At 37.4% G+C, this 21,171-nt stretch overlaps 1 protein-coding gene across 1 annotated transcript; it reads right to left on the bottom strand.

Annotated features, from left to right (window-relative positions):
- Window positions 1-14,806: 14,806 nt before the first annotated feature.
- On the bottom strand, window positions 14,807-17,513 carry LOC104220414 (protein trichome birefringence-like 41). The gene is made up of 5 exons (XM_009771282.2): window positions 17,098-17,513; window positions 16,343-16,514; window positions 15,966-16,141; window positions 15,605-15,763; window positions 14,807-15,254 (listed from the first exon to the last, which is right to left on the bottom strand). Exons 1-5 carry the CDS (start codon window positions 17,448-17,450, stop codon window positions 14,954-14,956), a joined length of 1,161 nt encoding a protein of 386 aa, XP_009769584.1. The 5' UTR covers window positions 17,451-17,513; the 3' UTR covers window positions 14,807-14,953.
- Between the last annotated feature and the right edge of the window lie 3,658 nt (window positions 17,514-21,171).

The following is a 21,171-nucleotide window of genomic DNA, read 5'->3' as shown; positions in this document are numbered from 1 at the left end:
AAACAAATCCCGTTTCGATTGTCCTTTAATTGGAAAAACTCCTTCACCCCTCGCGGGGGCGGAAAAAGGAGGTGTGACAGCTCTGGCGACTCCGCTGGGGACTTGGACCCAAAACCACTAGTTCAGGGTTAGAAATCGAGCTTAGAATAAATTGTTATGTTCAGCTTTATCTGATTTTGTTACATGATCAGTGCTTAATATGCTAACTAATTATTTTTACCGCTTTGATATTTTGTGAACTGTATATAAACAGTGCTGAAACCCATCTTCTCTCTGAGTCTTCTAAATCATGAAGAAGGGTGTACTTCGTACGACTTCTTTTCTGTATAGTGTCAAGTCCCAATTTAGAACGAGGTTTGGATAAGTCGCAAAGCCGGTGAAGCTTCTGTATTCCCGGACTACCGCCTCCTCCTCGACTCGAGCTGTCCGCTCGGGTAAGCCAGGTCTAGAACAAATACCCAGGTTCTGAACCTAGAATAACTCAACTTCATGTCAGATCCCTAGTAGGAACGCTTATCTGCATCATGTGCATTTTTGACTTAGGGGGCTCAACATAGGGGTTGGGTCCGTCTAGGAATAGCAACCTGAAACAGAAAAGATCATCCTGATGCATCCTACTCCCTGCTTGTGCATTTATTTGCTTTGAACTTGCATGGTGACCGGTTTTGAGTATGGGAAAAAATTAAAAAAAAAAAAGAAAGAAAGGAAAATAGCAGTGTATAGGGTTACTCTTCTGTTTTGAAAAAATAACAATGTCCAAATACTGGCGAAATTCTGCCGAAATTTTGGAAAAAAAGAAAAAAGAAAAGAATTTTTTTTTATATAGTTTGTTTCACTCAAAAAAAGCAAAAGAAAAAAAAATACAAAAGAGTCTCTTATTTTTAGTCATTTTGTTGAAACGAAAAGAAAAAAAAAATCTTCTTCACTTTGTCTTGTTTTCAAAATGAAAAAAAAAAAGAAGAAAAAGAAAAATCGTTTGTCTTGCCATGAAAAATGAAAATGAAAAAAAAAGTTTGTTTTAAAATGGTTTTATTTATTTATTTGAAAATGCCAAAAATAAAAATAAAAAGAGTCATGCAATGAACTTGGTTTTATTATTTGTTCCAAAATATATATATATATATATATATATATATATATATATATATATATATATATATCTTTATTTTCCATTATTGATTTCTTTAGAAAGTCTTTTTAATTGTTTTTAAAATATATATATATATAAAAATAAAAATAAAAATATTTTCTTTTAAAAAATCCGAAAATATTTTGATTCTTCTTTCAAAATTGAAAAGAAAATTCAAAATTCAAAAAAAAATTTAGAAGCATTTCTTTTATTAAAGGTAAAATTCCAAAAATATTTTCTTTCTTCTTTAGAATAAGAGAAAACAAATGAAAATTCAAACAAAAAATATCTTCCTTTTAATTTTGAAATTCTCAAAGTTCAAATCAAAAGAAAAGGAATTCTTAGAAGTCTTTCTTTCAAAAAAGAAAATCAATCAAAAATCCAAAAAAAAAAATACTTCATTTCTTCTTTTAAAGCAGTTCTTTCACAAATTCCAAAGAAAAAATAAATAATAATTTAAAATTAGTTTATTTACTTTATTCATGACCTTCCCGAACTACGCGGGTTTGATTCTACCGGATGTGAGATACGTAGGCAACCCTCATCGGGTCCAACCCCACCTTTTGCTAAAATAACTAAAAACAAATAAATAATAAATAAAAAACATGTCAAAAAATTTCATGAATAAGTCGGGTGATGCTGTTTTGTCAAAAATAGCCGAATGTTCCCGAAAGGGACGCCGGAGGGCTGACTTGGCATAAACAACCACCTTTTGGGTCATGTTTAAGATTTGGTCCAGTTGACCCACACAGCCTTAAAAATCTTCGTCCCCGAGACGTTGAAAGGCCGTGTTTGCAATATTGAGTTTTCTAATTTGAAAAATAATAAAAAGAGTCATAAATAAGTCGGGTGATGATGTTTTTGTCAAAAATAGCCAAATGTTCCCGAAAGGGACGCCGGAAGGCTGACTTTGCATAAACAGCCACTTTTTGGGTCATGTTTAGGATTTTGGTCCAGTTGACCCACACAGCCTTAAAAATCTTCGTCCCCGAGGCGCTAAAGGGTCGTGTTTGCAACACCCGGTTTTATTGTAATTTGAAAAAAAAAAAACAAAGAGTCAGCAGTCAGGTGAATACCGTTTGGAGTTTTAGTCAAAAATAAGTCGAGTCAGCTTCGGCCGCGTCTTAAACCGTTCTTGCCGAAATAGCCTTAGAGTATCTTTCAGTTGTCGAAAGACTATTTTCGTAAAAGAACGGACAAGTTTGTAAAGTGTCATAAAATAATCCTCCCTGACCTCAAAATTCATGTGAAATTTGGAAGGGGCCACGTTTGCAAAAATAACCGTTCGGCTGCATTTGTCAAACGGAGAAAGGAAGCTGGCCATCTATTTTTGGAGTTTGTAAATCTTTTATTAGAATATATGGGTTGTTTGATTTTCGAGTTTGTAGGTCATCTTCGAACCTTTGAAACCCAGTTTGGTTTATTATGAAAATTGATAATTCAAAAAATAAAATTCATTGTTACCTTTCATTTTGTCCGAACTACGCAAGGTCTGATTCATGCGGGGTCATGATACGTAGGCAATCTCCATAAGATTTGACCACAAAAATGAAAAAAAATGAATGAAAAAAAAAGAAAAAAAAGAGAAGAAGAAAATAGAGGTCCCTGAAACACTCGAAAGAGGCACAAATAAAATAAGCCGGAATGATGCATGCGGTCAGAGCAAAAGCATGTTAGAAATGGTTAACTGCCTAAGAACATTGCATCCCCCAACGTGCAATTACAATATCTGTTAAGACTCTAACGCTGACAAGTTTGTTGTTTTTCCAATTAATACCAGTTAGTTTGTTAGAGCGTACTGGCACCATACCATTATCAAACAAGATCGAAAGGTCCTATACCAGAAAGCATGACTGGGTCAGACAACAGCGTTGAGTCGGAAAAGACAGTCAATCAGATGCTGAAGGAAGCCCTGGAGAAAATGGAAAAAATGAGGCTGGAAATGAATGAAATGCAGATAGCCTTAGCTAGAGCCCAGAAGGGGCAGGAACTACCTGTTACTCCTACCCTCCAACCAGTACACACGCCGGAATACCCCTTCACCGGCCCTTCAACGAGTTTCCCAAGCCATCACTACTATCAGGGAAGAGAGGCCTATGATCCCCAAGCTCCACCACCCAGTCAAAACCCTCCTCCACCAAATGTTCCCGTCTTTGTGGCACCTCCCCCAGCCCCATTGCACAGATCATCCAGTGAGCCACTATTTCAGGCTCACGACACACAATATTACCCCCTGAACTCACATTCAAAGCACCCGAGCCACATACCTATAATCCCCACTTTGAGGTCCCGGCGGAGATTGAAAAGCCGGCTAAGAGCCCAGAGCAGGACGAGGTGATGCGGAAATTTAAAAGCCTGGAGCAATCCTTCAGGAACATACACGGGTTAGGTAACCAGGTCAGCGTGGCTTACAAGGATCTATGCCCTTTCCCTGACGTTCAATTACCAGCAGGGTTCAAGATGCCCAAGTTCGATTTATACGAAGGGCATGGCGATCCTATGGCACATCTACGGGGTTTTTGTAGCAAAATGAGGGGAGCAGGGGGCAAAGATGAGCTATTGATAGCTTACTTTGGCCAGAGTTTGAGCGGGTCGGCACTGGAGTGGTATACAAGACAAGATCCAAGCAGGTGGTACACTTGGGACGATCTAGCACAGGCTTTCGCAGGTCACTTCCAGTACAACCTTGAGATAGTCCCTGACCGTCTCACATTGCTAAAGTTTGAGAAGAAGCCCGGGGAGAGCTTCCGGGAATTTGGATTCCGGTGGAGAGAACAGGCAGCCAGAGTTGATCCTCCAATGAGGGAAAACGAAATGGTGGACTATTTTCTGCAAACTCTAGAGCCAACGTACTTTGGTCACTTGGTGACGTCAGTTGGCAAATCCTTCAATGAAGTAGTGAAAATGGGAGTTATGATAGAAGAGGGACTTAAGTCCAATAAGATCCTGAGTTACTCGGCAATAAAGGCAACGACTCAGGCCATTCAGAGCGGCACGGGAGGTGCGCTTGGAAAGAAAAAGAGAGAAGAGGTCGCGACAATAGAGGCAGGCAACTGGTCCAGATCGAGAGGTCCTTCCCCTCATTACCAACCCAGACCCCATCACCCAAACTACCCTCACACTCCAAATTACCCTCCACAACCCTACTACCCGCCACAAGAACCACACTTCTCCGTACACCAAGCCCAGACATACACTCAGCCTCCGGCTCGCCCGCAATGGCGCGCGACTTCTCCCCAAAACACATATCCACCTCCAAAAAATACATACCCACCCCTACAAAGCACCTATCCGCCACCAAGGGCCTACAGGAACCCTCCAAGGGCAGGTTTCTGGGGAAATCAGGCTTTCAGAAATGAAAGAATACAGAGAACATTCACTGAGTTGGGAGAAACCTATACTGCCGTGTTCTACAAATTAAGGCAGTTAGGCTTGTTGAGTCCTGTTGAGCCCAGATTGCCAAATCCCCTTCCCAAAAATATGGACCACTCGGTAAGCTATGAGTATTGTTCAGGGGCTCCCGGACATGATACCGAGAAGTGTTGGAAGTTGAAACATGAAGTGCAAAATCTTATTGACACCAACAAGATTGAGGTTCAGACACCAGAGGCACCTAACATCAATCAGAACCCGTTGCCGGCACACCATGAAACCCACATGATCGAGCTAGTGCACAAAGGAGGGGAGCTTAAGAAGCCCTCACAAACAGTAATGACGATCTGTGCCAGTGAAAATAGTCCGAAAGAAAAATCGACCAGTGGAAAAACAGTGGTGCAGTGTGTAGATGACAAGCCAGTTATGGTGATGGGGGAAGGGTCCAGCAAGGCGGATGTACATTTTGTGGGGTTGAAAGCAAAAAATCAACAATTGAATGACTACTCCTCTCCGAAGGGAGTCTTGGTAGTGGGCTCTGATTTTCTTTCTTGTTGTCTGGATTATTCCAGGGTTGTAATCCAGATTTCTTTTTGTTCTCGCCAAAGTGTGAAACCTTGCTATCCAGTATTTTAATAAAGTGAAAGTTTTTTTTTTCTTCATTCCTTATTTTGTTTTAATTTTTCTTCTTCTTTTTCTCTTCTGAACAGTTCTCTTTATACTAGTTCTAATGACATGGCATGCACGACGGATCTTCAACCTAGTCTAAAAAAATCAATCTGATTTCGAACTTATAGTACAAGATTGTGATGATAAGTCGGAATACGATGAGGATGAAGCCTTCGAAGAAATTAACAGAGAGTTGAGCCAATTTGAAGAAAAAAAAGAGCCCAACTCAAATGACACTAAAGCCGTCAATCTAGGGGATGCGGATGATATCAGGGAAGCTAAGATAAGCGTCCACATTGAACCAAACATCAGGGAAGAACTAATCAAAGCACTTACTGAATTCAAAAACGTTTTGCATGGTCATACGACGACATGCCGGGTTTAAGCACCAATCTAATGGTTCACAAATTGCCCACTGATCCGATATTTCCTCCCATCAAGCAAAATTGAGAAAGTTCAAAACCGACATGAGTGTGAAGATTAAGGAAGAAGTAACCAAACAACTGAATGCTAAGGTTATTCGGGTCGCTCGATATCCTGATTGGTTGGCTAATGTGGTGCCAGTGCAAAAAAAAGATGGAAAAATCCGGGTGTGTGTTGATTATCGCAATCTGAACAGAGCAAGCCTAATGACGCTTTATGTTTAACAGATATCAAAGGGAAATGCGTCGACATGGCTATCAATTCTGATGCAGTTAAGAGATATTATGTATGATTTCTTGTAATTGTAATTGTTGTTTGTTTGTACTTAGCATTTATCGGAGAATGAAATGACGGAGACAATTCTTTCTTCTATCCAAACACTTTAACCTTTGCTTCCCCTGTTGAGCCTTATTTATTCTTTCATACCCCTCTTTTGGAATCAGTAATGAAAATGAAAGAAAAAAAGAAAAAAAATAATGATAATAAAGACAAAAGAAAAGTCACAAGAAAAAAAACAAAGGAATTGGGAACTACGTTTGACCTGATTCCTCAAAGAAGGATACGTAGGCGCCTCAAGGCTCGGTCATGGTGTAACAAAAAAAATCCCTAAGCAGGAAAACTGGGGCAGAAGTTGTGTTTGTAATTTTGGGAAGAAAGTTTGATTCCAAGAGTTGTAATGTTTTACCCATCAAAATGATTTTGAACCCTCTTGATACCCCTTTTCTTTTAGCCATACACAAAAATCCATATTGATGTCCAAAAAGACCTCCCGATCAGTATTCGAGAAGTGCCAAGTCATGCAAACGGAAGTCGGGAATAACACTCTGATCCCCAGTAGAGAAGAGGATCATAAACTGGAAATGAATTGATAACCGAAAAGAATCCTCAGCAGAGAGAGTCATATCGGCACCACTCCAATCCCCAACTGAAAAATAAAATAAAATGAGAGAGTCTTATCGGTGAAAACCTTCACAGGCACCATAAGACGATGGGAGTTGAGAGAAACGAGAGAGTCTTATTAGTGAAAACCCCTCGAAGGGCACTATGAGGCGACAAGACAAGATTGGCGGAAAGGATCCGCATTTCGCAAAGAGTTGAGTGCCTGTTTATCCCCAGCAACATGAGGCCGTCCGAAGGGTTGATTGATATAAATAGACTGGGTTGATTAATCCGGAATGCGCGACGTGATCGTTAGGATCGGTTATATCATTCAGATAAGTTCTTTTCTTTCCTTTTCCCCAGCATTTGTTCAGAAAGACTTCTTCTTTTTCTATTTTTTGAGATCATCACTTTTTCATTTCTTGGTTTAAAGACTTTACCTCCCCAGCAGTTTGTTTTTGAAAAGGATTTTCAGAGCTTACTACCAGTTGCCAAAATGATGCAAAGCAAAATGCGAATAGGACAGGCCAAAGATAAGGCGATAAAGCGAAAAAGAGTTGGTCGCAAGACCAAGTGATGAATGGATCTAGATCCCAAGAGGACCAAATTTCCAAGGGAACTTGGAGAAAAACAGGAAAACAACAGTTGAGAAAATTGAGGACCTAATTCCAAGAGGGCCCCCAGCAGATCATCGAGATGTAGGAGCATCCCCGACATATTTTCGACCAAGTTCCAAGAGGGTCGGACAACACAGAGTTGGGAAGGAAGAAAAGGAAAATTCATCCCTATCAAAATAATCCCCAGCAAGTTTTGATAGCGTAATGAAACACAGAGCGGAGAAGGGAGAAAGGGAAAAACCATCCCCAGTAGGAGTGGCACGACCACTCACCATGTTTTAAAACTAATAAATTTTCTTTGATTTGAAGCAGCAAAAGGAAATCTTATTAATGGCGAAAAAACATGCCACAAGGAAAAGCACCAAAACTGGGGCAGAAAATTTTCTGCCATTGTCGAAAATTTTCTCGAAGGAACGAGGAAATCAATTCAAGCTTTAAGAGATAGTAAGACAACACGATTTTAAGAAAAACAGTCGGAGGTAAGACAATTTCAAGTTTTTTAGATGGGTTCATCCGCCCTCGAATAGGATATTATGGGTTCATCCGCCCTCGAATAGGATATTATGGGTTCATCCGCCCTCGAATAGGATATCTTTGGGTTCATCCGCCCTCAAATAGGATATTTTGGGTTCATCCGCCCTCGAATAGGATATTTTGGATTCATCCGCCCTCGAATAGGATATTTTGGGTTCATCCGCCCTCGAATAGGATATTTTGGGTTCATCCGCCCTCGAATAGGATATTTTGGGTTCATCCGCCCTCGAATAGGATATTTTTGGGTTCATCCGCCCTCGAATAGGATATTTTGGGTTCATCCGCCCTCGAATAGGATATTTTGGGTTCATCCGCCCTCGAATAGGATATTTTGGGTTCATCCGCCCTCGAATAGGATATTTTGGGTTCATCCGCCCTCGAATAGGATATTTTGGGTTCATCCGCCCTCGAATAGGATATTTTTGGGTTCATCCGCCCTCGAATAGGATATTTTTGGGTTCATCCGCCCTCGAATAGGATATTTTGGGTTCATCCGCCCTCGAATAGGATATTTTGGGTTCATCCGCCCTCGAATAGGATATTTTGGGTTCATCCGCCCTCGAATAGGATATTTTGGGTTCATCCGCCCTCGAATAGGATATTTTTGGGTTCATCCGCCCTCGAATAGGATATTTTGGGTTCATCCGCCCTCGAATAGGATATTTTGGGTTCATCCGCCCTCGAATAGGATATTTTGGGTTCATCCGCCCTCGAATAGGATATTTTGGGTTCATCCGCCCTCGAATAGGATATTTTGGGTTCATCCGCCCTCGAATAGGATATTTTTGGGTTCATCCGCCCTCGAATAGGATATTTTGGGTTCATCCGCCCTCGAATAGGATATTTTGGGTTCATCCACCCTCGAATAGGATATTTTGGGTTCATCCGCCCTCGAATAGGATATTTTGGGTTCATCCGCCCTCGAATAGGATATTTGGGTTCATCCGCCCTCGAATAGGATATTTTGGGTTCATCCGCCCTCGAATAGGATATTTTGGGTTCATCCGCCCTCGAATAGGATATTTGGGTTCATCCGCCCTCGAATAGGATATTTGGGTTCATCCGCCCTCGAATAGGATATTTGGGTTCATCCGCCCTCGAATAGGATATCTTGGGTTCATCCGCCCTCGAATAGGATATCTTGGGTTCATCCGCCCTCGAATAGGATATTTTGGGTTCATCCGCCCTCGAGTAGGATATTTTGGGTTCATCCGCCCTCGAATAGGATATTTTGGGTTCATCCGCCCTCGAATAGGATATTTTGGGTTCATCCGCCCTCGAATAGGATTTTTGGGTTCATCCGCCCTCGAATAGGATATTTTGGGTTCATCCGCCCTCGAATAGGATATTTTGGGTTCATCCGCCCTCGAATAGGATATTTTGGGTTCATCCGCCCTCGAATAGGATATCTTTGGGTTCATCCGCCCTCGAATAGGATATTTTGGGTTCATCCGCCCTCGAATAGGATATTTTGGGTTCATCCGCCCTCGAATAGGATATTTTGGGTTCATCCGCCCTCGAATAGGATATTTTTGGGTTCATCCGCCCTCGAATAGGATATTTTTGGGTTCATCCGCCCTCGAATAGGATATTTTTGGGTTCATCCGCCCTCGAATAGGATATTTTTGGGTTCCTCCGCCCTCGAATAGGATATTTTGGGTTCGTCCGCCCTCGAATAGGATATTTTGGGTTCATCCGCCCTCGAATAGGATATTTTGGGTTCATCCGCCCTCGAATAGGATATTTTTGGGTTCATCCGCCCTCGAATAGGATATTTTTGGGTTCATCCGCCCTCGAATAGGATATTTTGGGTTCATCCGCCCTCGAATAGGATATTTTGGGTTCATCCGCCCTCGAATAGGGTATTTTGGGTTCATCCGCCCTCGAATAGGATATTTTGGGTTCATCCGCCCTCAAATAGGATATCTTTGGGTTCGTCCGCCCTCGAATAGCATATTTTGGGTTCGTCCGCCCTCAAATAGGATATTTTGGGTTCGTCCGCCCTCGAATAGGATATTTTTGGGTTCATCCGCCCTCGAATAGGATATTTTGGGTTCATCCGCCCTCGAATAGGATATGATGGGTTTGTTCGCCCTCGAACAGGATATGATGGGTCTGTCCACCCTCGAACAGGATATGATGGGTCTGTCCTCCCTCGAACAGGATATGATGGATCTATCCGCCCTCGAATAGGATATTGAATTTAATCCTTCCTCAAAAGGACATTTAATTTATTTCGACCCGAGTGGTCCTGCTTGTATAAACATTGCCAAAATATATATTTTCATAAATCATTGCCAAATGCATTTTATTTTCAAAGTTGCTTATGAAAGTCAGGAGCCCGCCTGAAGAATAGAGGGCGTTAAATTCCAAGATTGTTGAAGAAGTCAGGAGCCCGCCTGGAGAATGGAGGTTGTGTCATCTTTCAAAAGTCAAAAGTGGAGTCAGGAGCCCACTTGCAGAACAGGGGAATACATTGAAGTTTGAAGTCAGTAAAGTAGAGGGTTACAACAAAAATCCCCAGCAGAAATCTGAAGGAAGACCACAAGTCGAGCTAGAAGTAAAGAAATACCAGAGGAAACACAAAGCAACAAGGCAGCAACAATCACATGACCAAGCTCGAGAATAAATCTTTGTAATTCATAGATCATAGCTTAGTATAACTTCTTATTTTCTTTCTAGCAATGGTGTAATAAGGAGATCGAAAAGCAGTGGTAACAGCATGCAACGGAAGTAACAGTAACATCGCAATCCCATAGTAGTCCCAGCTACCAAAACTTTCTGAACTACACGCGACCTGATTCCCTTATAACCAGGGATATGTAGGCTGTCCAAAACCAGGACTCGGTTGCGCCTTACCTTTTTTATTTTCTTCCTTTTTTGAATAACGATGTGATCAAAAATTAGTCGCATTGTTCACTTTATCTTTGCTCGAAAGCTCTTCGTGTTTTCGAGCAAAGAGGGGCAGCTGTGAACCCCTAATTTTTGACAACATTTAATTTTTTATCACTTCTTTTATGTAAATATTTTAGGTGGTTTTAACCTACTATTATTTTAGCTTTATTACACTTTTTATTATAGGATAAAAATACCAAAAAAATTAAAAGCTGAATTATCACAATTAATATCTTTATTATTATTTTTTGTTTTTTTTATATAAAAAACAAATCCGAAAATATGTTTTTACAAACAAAAATAATAATTTCGGGAATGATTTAAAAAAATAAGAAAAAGGGAAGTATTGAATAAAAAATATATATAAAAGCAAAAATATGTCGAATTCTCTTTTAAAAAAAAAAGTAAAAGAATGTAGAAAATTTTAAAAAATAAAAAGTTTTGTGGAAATTTTTAAAAAATTAAAAAGTAAAAGAAGGTTGGAATTAAAAAATAAATATAAAGGTATTCTGAAAATTTAAAAAATTTAAAGTAATTGAAAGTAGCATTTTTGAAAGAAAAAGAAAAGATAGTGGTTTGTTTTTTTAAAGAAAAGTTAAATAAAGTGAGATTCTCTTTTAAAAAAAAATAAAAAGTGGGATTTTAAATAAGATAAAATAATTAAAGTTGAAATTTTAAAAATAAAAGTAAATAAAGTTGGGATTTCTTTTTCTAAAAAAATAAAAGCAATTTGTAAGTGAGATTTCTTTTAATTAAAAAATATTAAAAATTAAAAATTAAATCTGAAAATTTCGAAAATTTTGCTATAAATAGAAGAGAAAATTTAGGAATAAGGGGGTTCAAAAAAGAGGAAAAACTAGATAGAGAGAAGAAAAAAAGAGGGGGCGGAGAGAGACGTATACACTCGATATACACTCTGGATACATAGAATATACAGGGACAGAATTCATTTTGGAGAGAGTAAAAAAGATAGAACCAAATTTTCTGAAATATTGAGAGTGGAAGAACACCATAGAGAGTTCAAAGCTAGAAAGAAAAAACAAAGAGAGATTTTCGGACTATTTTTCTTCTCCATTTTTACTAGTTTTCTCCGTGTTGCTGGGATTTCTGGATTGAGGTGTTGAAGCTACTGTGTTGGGCTTTTTGCTGCTGTATGTTGCTGTGTTATTACTGTTGCTGATCTTCTTCTTCTTGTACTGTCATTTCCAGGTACACATTTGTACACTCTCGGCTTGAAGCGAAATGAAATATTAATCAGGCTTTGTTCCTGTTGAATCCCTCCTGTTTAGATTTGTGTTTGAATATAATTTTCCTTTCTTTGTATAAAAATGTAGTCGATTAATTAATGAGTAATGGGGTTGCATATGTATAACTTCTTCATCTAATAATGTTAGTTTAAATTAATCAAATACTAGTTAATTTGTTTTGATATTATGGTGTGTCAATCTCATGTTCCAGTATTATTGAATAATAGAATATAGAATGAAAGCAATTTTTCTTTGTACAAACTCGATCGCAATTTTCCATTCACATTAGCCGTAAACTAATAACTAATAAGTTATGTTTTTTTTAGCATGTAATTAATTGAGAAATTTTCTTTTATTTTTAGAGACAAACTTAATAGAAGAAATGTAGTCACTGTAGGTTTATTCTTAAAAATAAGAATGAGATGAGCCTCACCAAATAAAAATATAAAATTGCGGGGCCCTCAGTAAATATTTTCTTTAAATTGCTTAGACTTCGGGATGGACCGTTTAGCAAAATTCCACGGCCCTACCCAAAGTAGATGATACGCTAGTCGCTTTAGGCGCGCCTTTAATAATTTAATTTTCTTAAACTCGGGTGCACATTGATGTGACCCAAATCCAAATCTCAACGGAGTCAAAGTGTGTCGACGACCACGGGTACATTGATTGTAACGCGGTTCGAGATACATTTTCACAACGTTGCAATTCCTTGTAAAATAATAATAATAATAATAATAATGAAAGCGGTAAAAAAGTTAAAATTTGCTCATAAGTTCATATTTGTATAAAATCAGATAATCAAGCCGAATATAACAGTTGAGCAACCGTGCTAAAACCACGGAACTCGGGAATGCCTAATACCTTCTCCCGGGTTAACAGAATTCCTTATCCGGATTTCTGGTACGCAGACTGTAATATGGAGTCATTCTTTTCCTCGATTCGGGATTAAAATTGGTGACTTGGGACACCCTAAATCTCCCAAGTGGAGACTCTGAAATAAATAAACAAATCCCGTTTCGATTGTCCTTTAATTGGAAAAACTCCTTCACCCCTCGCGGGGGCGGAAAAAGGAGGCGTGACAATGTGTATACACCGATGGGTGATTCTATTGTGGCAGATCGTGTCCATCGTTCATGTATAATTGTGATTGGGGGTCTTGAGATCCGAGTAGATCTGTTACTTTTGGATATGGTTGATTTTGATGTCATATTGGGGATGGACTGGTTACCACCTTACCACGCTATCTTGGACTGCATGCCAAGACTGTGACCTTAGCCTTGCCGGGGTTGCCTCATTTGGAGTAGAGAGGGACTCCTGGTCATTCCACCCATAGGGTTATCTCATATATATAGGCTCGGTGTATGGTTGAGAAAGGATGTTGTGCCTATATGGCGTATGCTCGTGATTCTAGTGTCGATGTTGAGCATTGGTTCAAGTTGGGAATTGAGTTGTGAAGTAATTATGGAAAAGAGAAGAGGTTTATGATATTGTTTCTCTTGCCGGGATGTTATTGCTTATGATATTGTTTTTCCTTGCCGGGATATTATTGTTATACTATTATTCCCTTGCCGGGATTCTATTGTGATTTTATTAATTTCCTTGCCCAAATTGCTTTGTAATTGTTGCTTGGGTAAGGAAGAGTGTAAAGGCACGAAGCGTGATGTCGTGCGTGATATTTGTGAGTGAGTGTAAAAGCACGCAGGGTGATGTCGTGCCGATATTGTAAATGTAAAAGCACGAAGGGTGATGCCGTGCCATGATATGAGTGATAATGCACGAAGGATAATGCCGTGCTATGATTATGTGAGGTAAAAGCGCGAAGGGTGATGTCGTGCCGAATACATTGATTCTTATGGTGAGAACGAGAGTAAAAGTACGAAGGGTGATGTCGTGCACTTGTTATTGTCTTTCCTTATTCTTGCCCATAATTGATTTATGGCATTCCTTATGTTTCTTTACTGAAATTCTGTTTGTACATGATATTCCCCGCAGCATGTTCCCTCTTCCCATCTTTAACTGCTAGTTTCTGTTGTTATTATTTGATGTATATGATATAATTGCACAGGTTTATTTGGTAGTCTTGTCCTAGCCTTGTCACTACTTTGCCGAGGTTAGGCTCGACACTTACCAGCATATGGGGTCGATTGTGCTGATACTACACTCTGCACTGTGTGCAAATCCCGGTTCTGGAGCATTTAGACAATAGAGAGGTTGATGCCTTTAGTCCAGCGGAGACCCAAGGTAGACCTGCAGACGTTCGCACGCCTTGGTGTCCCCTTCTATCTTTCCATTCCTTTTTTATGTATTTTAGTAATAGATTTGTATTTTCATTCAGACCGCTGTTTGTAGTATTCGTAGATGGTTCGTGGCATTGTGACACCAATTCTGGGTAGAGTTGTATGTAGGATTCTGTACTAGTATTTGGGTAAACTATTGGTTTTCGTCTTTCGCATTTCTGTTTATTATAATTGTTGATCACATATTAATTCGTAAATGTTAAAAGGTTAAGGAAAAAGGGTAATGAATCTATAATACTCGGCTTGCCTAGCTTTCATGAGTAGGCGCCATCACAACTCCCGAGGATCGGAAATCCGGATCGTGACAAAATTCCTTCCATGCTACTTTTGAATAGTATATATGTGCTATAATATATTTTCATATTAAACTTGAACTCCTTTCCTTCACTAACTTGTTTAATTATCCTTTTTGAATGTATTTTTATTTTTATTTTTGTTGCACTTTGGTTTTGTGTTTATTTGAAATTCGTAAATTATTAAATACATGTTGGTATGTTTTACTTTTTTTCCTTTAGCACTATATAAGTTTTTAAGGATTACGTATTTTCGCTGAAACTAAAAAAGAAGTATGATAATTTACGAAATTGAAGTTTATGATACTATAAATTTGGAACAAATTTTAAGTTAAATTATTGACTAATGATTCAAGAACTTATACTTTTATTTTATAACTCAAGCATAATTTTTAAACAAATTTATACTCATCGAGACAAGATACGCACATCACGCATACCTTGAGACTAGTTAGGAAATAAGTAATAAGTACATATCAAGTTGTATTAACGTTGGATTCAATGTTCAAGAAAAGAAGTGGTACAGTAAATAAGAAGGTGGAAAAAGGAGAGAATAATACATAATCTTTTTCCAAAATTATTCTTCGATGTTTAATTTCTAAGACGTTAAATGGAGAAGAGAAGCATAAAAGAGTTGGTTCCAAGTATCAGGAACTCCAGAAAGGCAAAAATGTGTACAATCAACGCCTCCATAGCCATTGTAATTGCCTGGATGTCCATCTTTTCTTAAATGGGTTAGTATTGTAATATCCAGTAGAAATATTGACTTTGACTTATTCTTCAACACTTCTTTCACAATTTTTGCTGGTAATGGCAAACCACCTGGGTAAATTGATCCAGCTACTGGTGTTGTTTGATTTAAGCAACCCTTCACCCCTGGCTGACCCCAATCTTCTCCACTGAAAAAAAAAAAAACAAAGTGCAAAAATCCATTAGAATTAAGGTCAAATTTGCTCCGTATTATTTGAAATTGCTCAATTCTGTGTCGCTTTTGCCTTGAACTCCTGACACTGCGTAAGGGTAATTTATTATTTTTCCTTAAAGAATTTGGACTCGTGGAGTCCACGTCCATTCATTTCACGATGGAGCTCCTTTATGACAATTAAGGCCAAATATGAGATAATTTGCTAATGTCAAAAAAACCAAAAGTTTAATGGAAGGCAAAACGAGAGATAGAGATATTTCGAATAATACATGATGAACATATTTGGATATTTTTCCTAGAATTAAAATCAACGAATTATCTTACTAGTGGTGAGAAGCAGCTTCCCCTTGGTAGAAAACTTTGGTTTTGGTTAGATCCACTTCTGTCTTAACCCATTTGACCCATGTGTTTAAACCTCTCCGAAATGCAGCCATACGATTCATATCCTTCACCATCTTGCCATCATCCTCAATATAATCCCACCTATATAAATTTACACCATTTCAACAAAAAATGTTCCTGGTTAACATGATAATATTTAGCTGATAATCTCATAAAAACGATAAATTACCTGCTAGCTATCACAAGTTAAATTATATTGACAATATTTATACATACTAAATTCCTTATAGCGAAAAAAATATTCTTATAGAGAAAAAAGTGAGTAGGTAATGTGAGTTCATACGGTTGCCTTGGCTTTCTTCTTGCCCACCAAAGCCAAGTATTGAAGATCAAAACGTCAGCTTGCTTCCAAATCTCTCCATTTTTAATCGAATTGAGTTTTAAAACTTTTCCCATATGTTCCTCTTCAACGTCTACTAGGTATAATGAGTTGAATAATGTGGCTGAAACGTCGTAATCCTGCAAATGAAAGTCCAGAAAATTAATGTTTAAGTAAAATTTATTGAGTTCGGCAGAACCACATACGGGCTTCTAGCTCCACCTCTGATCGAACTACGCTTACTGGTGCACTTGTCAAAATAGTTTTGATTTTTAGGTTTAGGGAAATGAAATAAAATAGGGAGTCCAACAAAGGAAATGAAGAGTATAATTACTAATTACCTCAAAAATTACAGTAACGCTTTGGTTGGTTAACTTGGTCTTATAATTTATCCCAGGCACTGAAACATAGAGTAAGCATAAAAATGAGTCATAATTATTTAGACTTAGAGAATCCCCAATAAACATGATCTGCTTCCCCTTGAATCTCCTCAGAAAATCTCTACCATCAAACCTGCAAGAGAAACTTCACGTGAGATGCATACACTGGGAAAATATTACTGATAACTCTTTCAAACCACGCATTACGACGTTTTAAGAGGAGCGTGATGCACAAGGTATTCCGTGTTCATGTAGAATTCAGGGAAGGGCCGCACTTCAAAGAGTGTAATGTAGATAACCTACCCTAATGCAAGAATTAGTGACTACTTTCACGGCTCGTACCCGTGACCTATAGGTCATACGGAGACAACTTTACTGTTGCTTCAAAATTTTAATTATGATGTTTTAATTACATTATTTATCATCTATTGTAATATATATTTGTAGAAAACCAAACTTTCCCCTAACAACAAGTACAAAATAGAGGTAAATTTAAACTAAAACAAAATCGTTTAACTATCTAGGTAATAATCAGATGAGAGCTGACAGGGCCAACCGAGCTACTGCTAGTGAAGGGTGATCAGTTGAATATCCTGCGCCGGAGAATTATACCATGTGTATATAAGTTAATTATTACTATTTATATATAAATACTAACTCTTGATCAACACCTTTAGCGAAATTTCTGGCTTCGCGAGCAGGAAGAGAGAAAGTACCTTGGTAAATCACAAGCAGTAGGTTGCCATCTATATTTTAGATATTGACGATCAGGGCGCTTGGTACAATCAAATGTCTTTCGAATAAATGGACAAGTTGTTGTGTTATATAAAGGATCAAGATCATCATCCAACACCCAACTCCCTTCAAACAAGTTGCAATTTCTAATTTCTGATTGTTCATGTTTTGATATTCCTTTTGTATTTCTTTCAATTTGAACTAACTTCTTGGCAAATGCATCCGAATAAAACCTTGAGAATACTGTCAACATGGCTTCGAAAACAAACACAAAACTCACCATAAACAAGGCACCGAGAATATACACTAAAGTACTATTCACACCTTTAGCCATCTGAACAAAAAATCCTTGAAAATAACAACTGGGATGAGATATTTTCAGGTTGATAAATAAAAGATATAGAGAGCAATGTAACACGTGCGTTGCTACTACTAGTAGTGATTAATTAAGGAATAATAGTAATTGTCATAATGGTGTCTTTATTACTACAGTCCTCTTTTGGTCGCTTATTGAAAAGTTTATTTTTAAATTTGCAGATGCTTAACTAAAGGGACAATGAATATATATACACTGAGAAACATTTGACTTTATGCTGGAAAAGTGAGATGAAACAATTAATATAATAATATGGATAGAAATGGAAAGGTGATTAAGTACATGCATGAGCCAATTTATCATGGTATATTTTGATGACATGTACAGACCACATGCTGTAAAATAGTGAAGTTGTGGAAGTGAGCATTAAAATCCAATAGGAAAATACTTGAATATTAAGCATGATATATCATTCGTTTAAATTTGACCACCCTATTTTCTACTTGAGATTTGCAAGCTAGCTGTCATCTATTTGCATATAATCCTATAAAAGGAGACTTGTGATATGTACCTCATTCAGATTGTTATGAAAATCACGTTGTTTTTCAAGTTGAACTCAAAGTTTTATGCTTAACAAAGATTCTTGGATACATACGGTTGTTATGTATCGTTTCATGACGTATTGTATAGTATTATTGTAGACAATAAATTACGCCGGGAAAATCAAATCAAGACCGAAAAATATTACAACAATTGTAGTATTTGATTTCAAATAATATAAGTGTACAATCTCTATGAATACTCTGATTCTTCTTTGCAATAGTAAATAAATTTAAGGGCCTTTGGGCTTGATCTTGAATATGTAGTTGTTGCCACGAATGATGATTTTGAATTCAACTAACACAAACTTTGATTTGAACTCGTACTCCCCGAATCTTGATTTTTTCTTCGTTCTTGAGCTTGAACTTGATTTCTTGTACTTGAACTTGATTGCTTGAAACTTGAAACTTGTAGAGAAATTTGTGACGTTTGATTCACGAGCTTTCTCTTGCTTCTTGTTATAATTTTTGGTGTCTTTTTTGGGTTATAAAGACCCCTATTTATAGTTTTGGAAGGGAAGAGTCATGATAAGAACAAACTCTTTTCGACCAATCAAATTGAAGTGTGACAAAGCCATATTTGAGTGGTCAGAACATGTCATTTGCACACATGGTGCGGTTTTATTGGCCTTTTAATGTGACTTGGCATGCCTTGTCATTTTGACACGTGGCATGATCTCATTGGCTCTTTTGTTTGACTTGGCATGTCACGTCATTTGACACGTGACATCAACTGAGCCTCTAGGAAGATGACATATTGGGCCGAATAAAGTGGGATCATCACTTGTAGTCCGATCGAATGTGTTAGCCCAATGCATTTGGGCCTATTTATAAATCCATACTTATTGAATTTGAATAATTAATGGAATTTTTACCTCCTATAGCAAAGGTTAACACCTTATTTATTTTAAATAAATACTATTTAAAAAATTATATTCTATAGATACCTTTTTATAGCAAAATATTTAATTTTGGTTACCTCCTAGCCCTAAGCCACTAAATATCATATTCGGTTACACTATTTTCTTTCTCTCTCTGCTTTGATACATCACATTCTCTTCCCCCATCCCATTAAAATTTTCGCTCTCCTCCTCCTTCTAACGGCATCTTCTCAACTGAAAAATCCAGCGACCAGCAGCACATCAACAACAATCCCTAACCCGAAGACCCAATCATGCTGAAGCAAATCCACAAAATCGTTGGTGATTATCTCGTTGTATTCCGTCGCAATATGAATTACCTTAAACCCTCGCCTAAACCTCTGGTTCCTCAAATCGATTACAGAAAGAGGAAAAAAATGTCATTTTTACTGTTGAAAACATTAGGAAAAGGATCAAAGCAGCTCTCTCGAATCCCTACACGCATATTTTCTTGCCCTTTTTCTTCCCTTTCTTCTAATAATTCCACTTCCAGTAATAGCTTCTCAATTTTTAATTCTTGGTACAATTCATTTAACAGAAGAAATAAAGGGTTCTCTTCAATTTTGAATGGAAGTCCAACACCCCCATTTGGTTCTACATTGGGTGTTTGGTTTTTGAGCAGCGAGTGTATTTTCATGTATTTCATTGTATTCATTGTCTTTTTTTTATTATAATTTAATGTATCTCGGTGTATTCTGTGTATTTCATTGTATTCACTGTCTTTTTTTCATTGTTTTTCAATGTATCCCGTTGTATTCTATGTATTTCATTGTATTCACTGTCTCGCTATATGCCATGATTGTATTCATATGTTTTTTTAATTAATATAATTTATGTATTCAGATGTATTATATAAATTTTCTGAAGATTGCTATGTTTTTGGGGTATTTTTCAGTTGAGAATTTTTTTTATAACCGGAAATACAAATTTTGTGTGTTATAATTGAGTTTGTTGAGTTATATTAGGAGTCTATTATGTTAATTGATACACTTTTCGTTTAAAAACGGTGTAATCCCCTGTTTCACGCCATGAATACAGTAATTTGTCCAGCTGTAATCCCATGTTTCACGCGATGAATACAGTCGAATACACTCGAATACAACAACTGATTAGCTGGACTTCCCTGATTCACGCCTACTTTTGCTACTGTATTCATGAATACAATAGCTTAAATACATCAAATACATCTTATAACCACAGAAAAGGTATCTATAATCCGTAATATAGCAAATGATATCTATAGATAGCTAATTACTACTAAAAGATAGTACTTTATGAAAATTTCTCATAATTAATTCAATTAAGCCCATAATATTTACTTGGATCAAAATATATTTAATTGAGACTAAATTCAAATTTCTTATGAATTTAATAAAATTTTAATTGCCTACAAATACCTCCTACTTCAAGTCTTTACACGAGACTAGAGTTGAAGTACGAATCTATAAAACCGCATACTTCCTAGTTCCTCCAAATGATCGGATTAAGAATCATTGAATAATCTAATCTTTAACCAAATGACTCCTTTGTTTATTCATGCCAAAGTCAGTTTGCTTGCAGTTAAATCCTTTCACAAATAGCATGATGTCTTCAACATCAATTCCAAATGGTTGGTCAATTGCAGAATTATTAAATTTTGTCCCTTTTTTCCTAAGACATGTTCCATTACTAAAATGACACGTAGAGGAGAACGAAAATTTCAGCCTTGTTAATTCAAAAGAATCTCCTCTTGTTACTTTATTATTATTGACTGAGAACGAAAATTTCAACCGCTTTTCTTAACGAGTCCGAATACGTTTCAAAGACTAATTGTCGTAGTTCCCACATCGCACCAATTCCCCTAATTGTTGTCTTTGCACACCTATATAAATCCCATGCTCCTGTGATTATTAAGCATCAATCTGCAATTTGCAAATAGGCTGGAATTCATATCTGACAGGTAAAGTTTTTCTTCTTTTTTTTTTTTTTGTCTTTTTTTTTAGGTCAAACGAGAAGGATTTGTTCTTGTTTAACAAGATGATCCATGCATGAAGAAGACAACCATAGGGTGTGAGAGGATGGGTACTCATCCCCACCCACATATCAGAGATATTACTCTCAAGGTAGCCCGAATATCAGAGAGATTACTCTCATCACGGCCCAAATATTGAAGAGATTACTCTCAAGGTAACCCCAATATCGTAGAGATTACTTTCAGGGTGTGAAGGCATGTATACTCAT

Source organism: Nicotiana sylvestris, chromosome 9 (genome assembly GCF_000393655.2).
Source record: "Nicotiana sylvestris chromosome 9, ASM39365v2, whole genome shotgun sequence".
Classification (NCBI taxonomy): Eukaryota; Viridiplantae; Streptophyta; class Magnoliopsida; order Solanales; family Solanaceae; genus Nicotiana; species Nicotiana sylvestris.
Note: the sequence above shows the minus strand (reverse complement) of the source record. Positions and strands in the feature narration are given on the sequence as shown.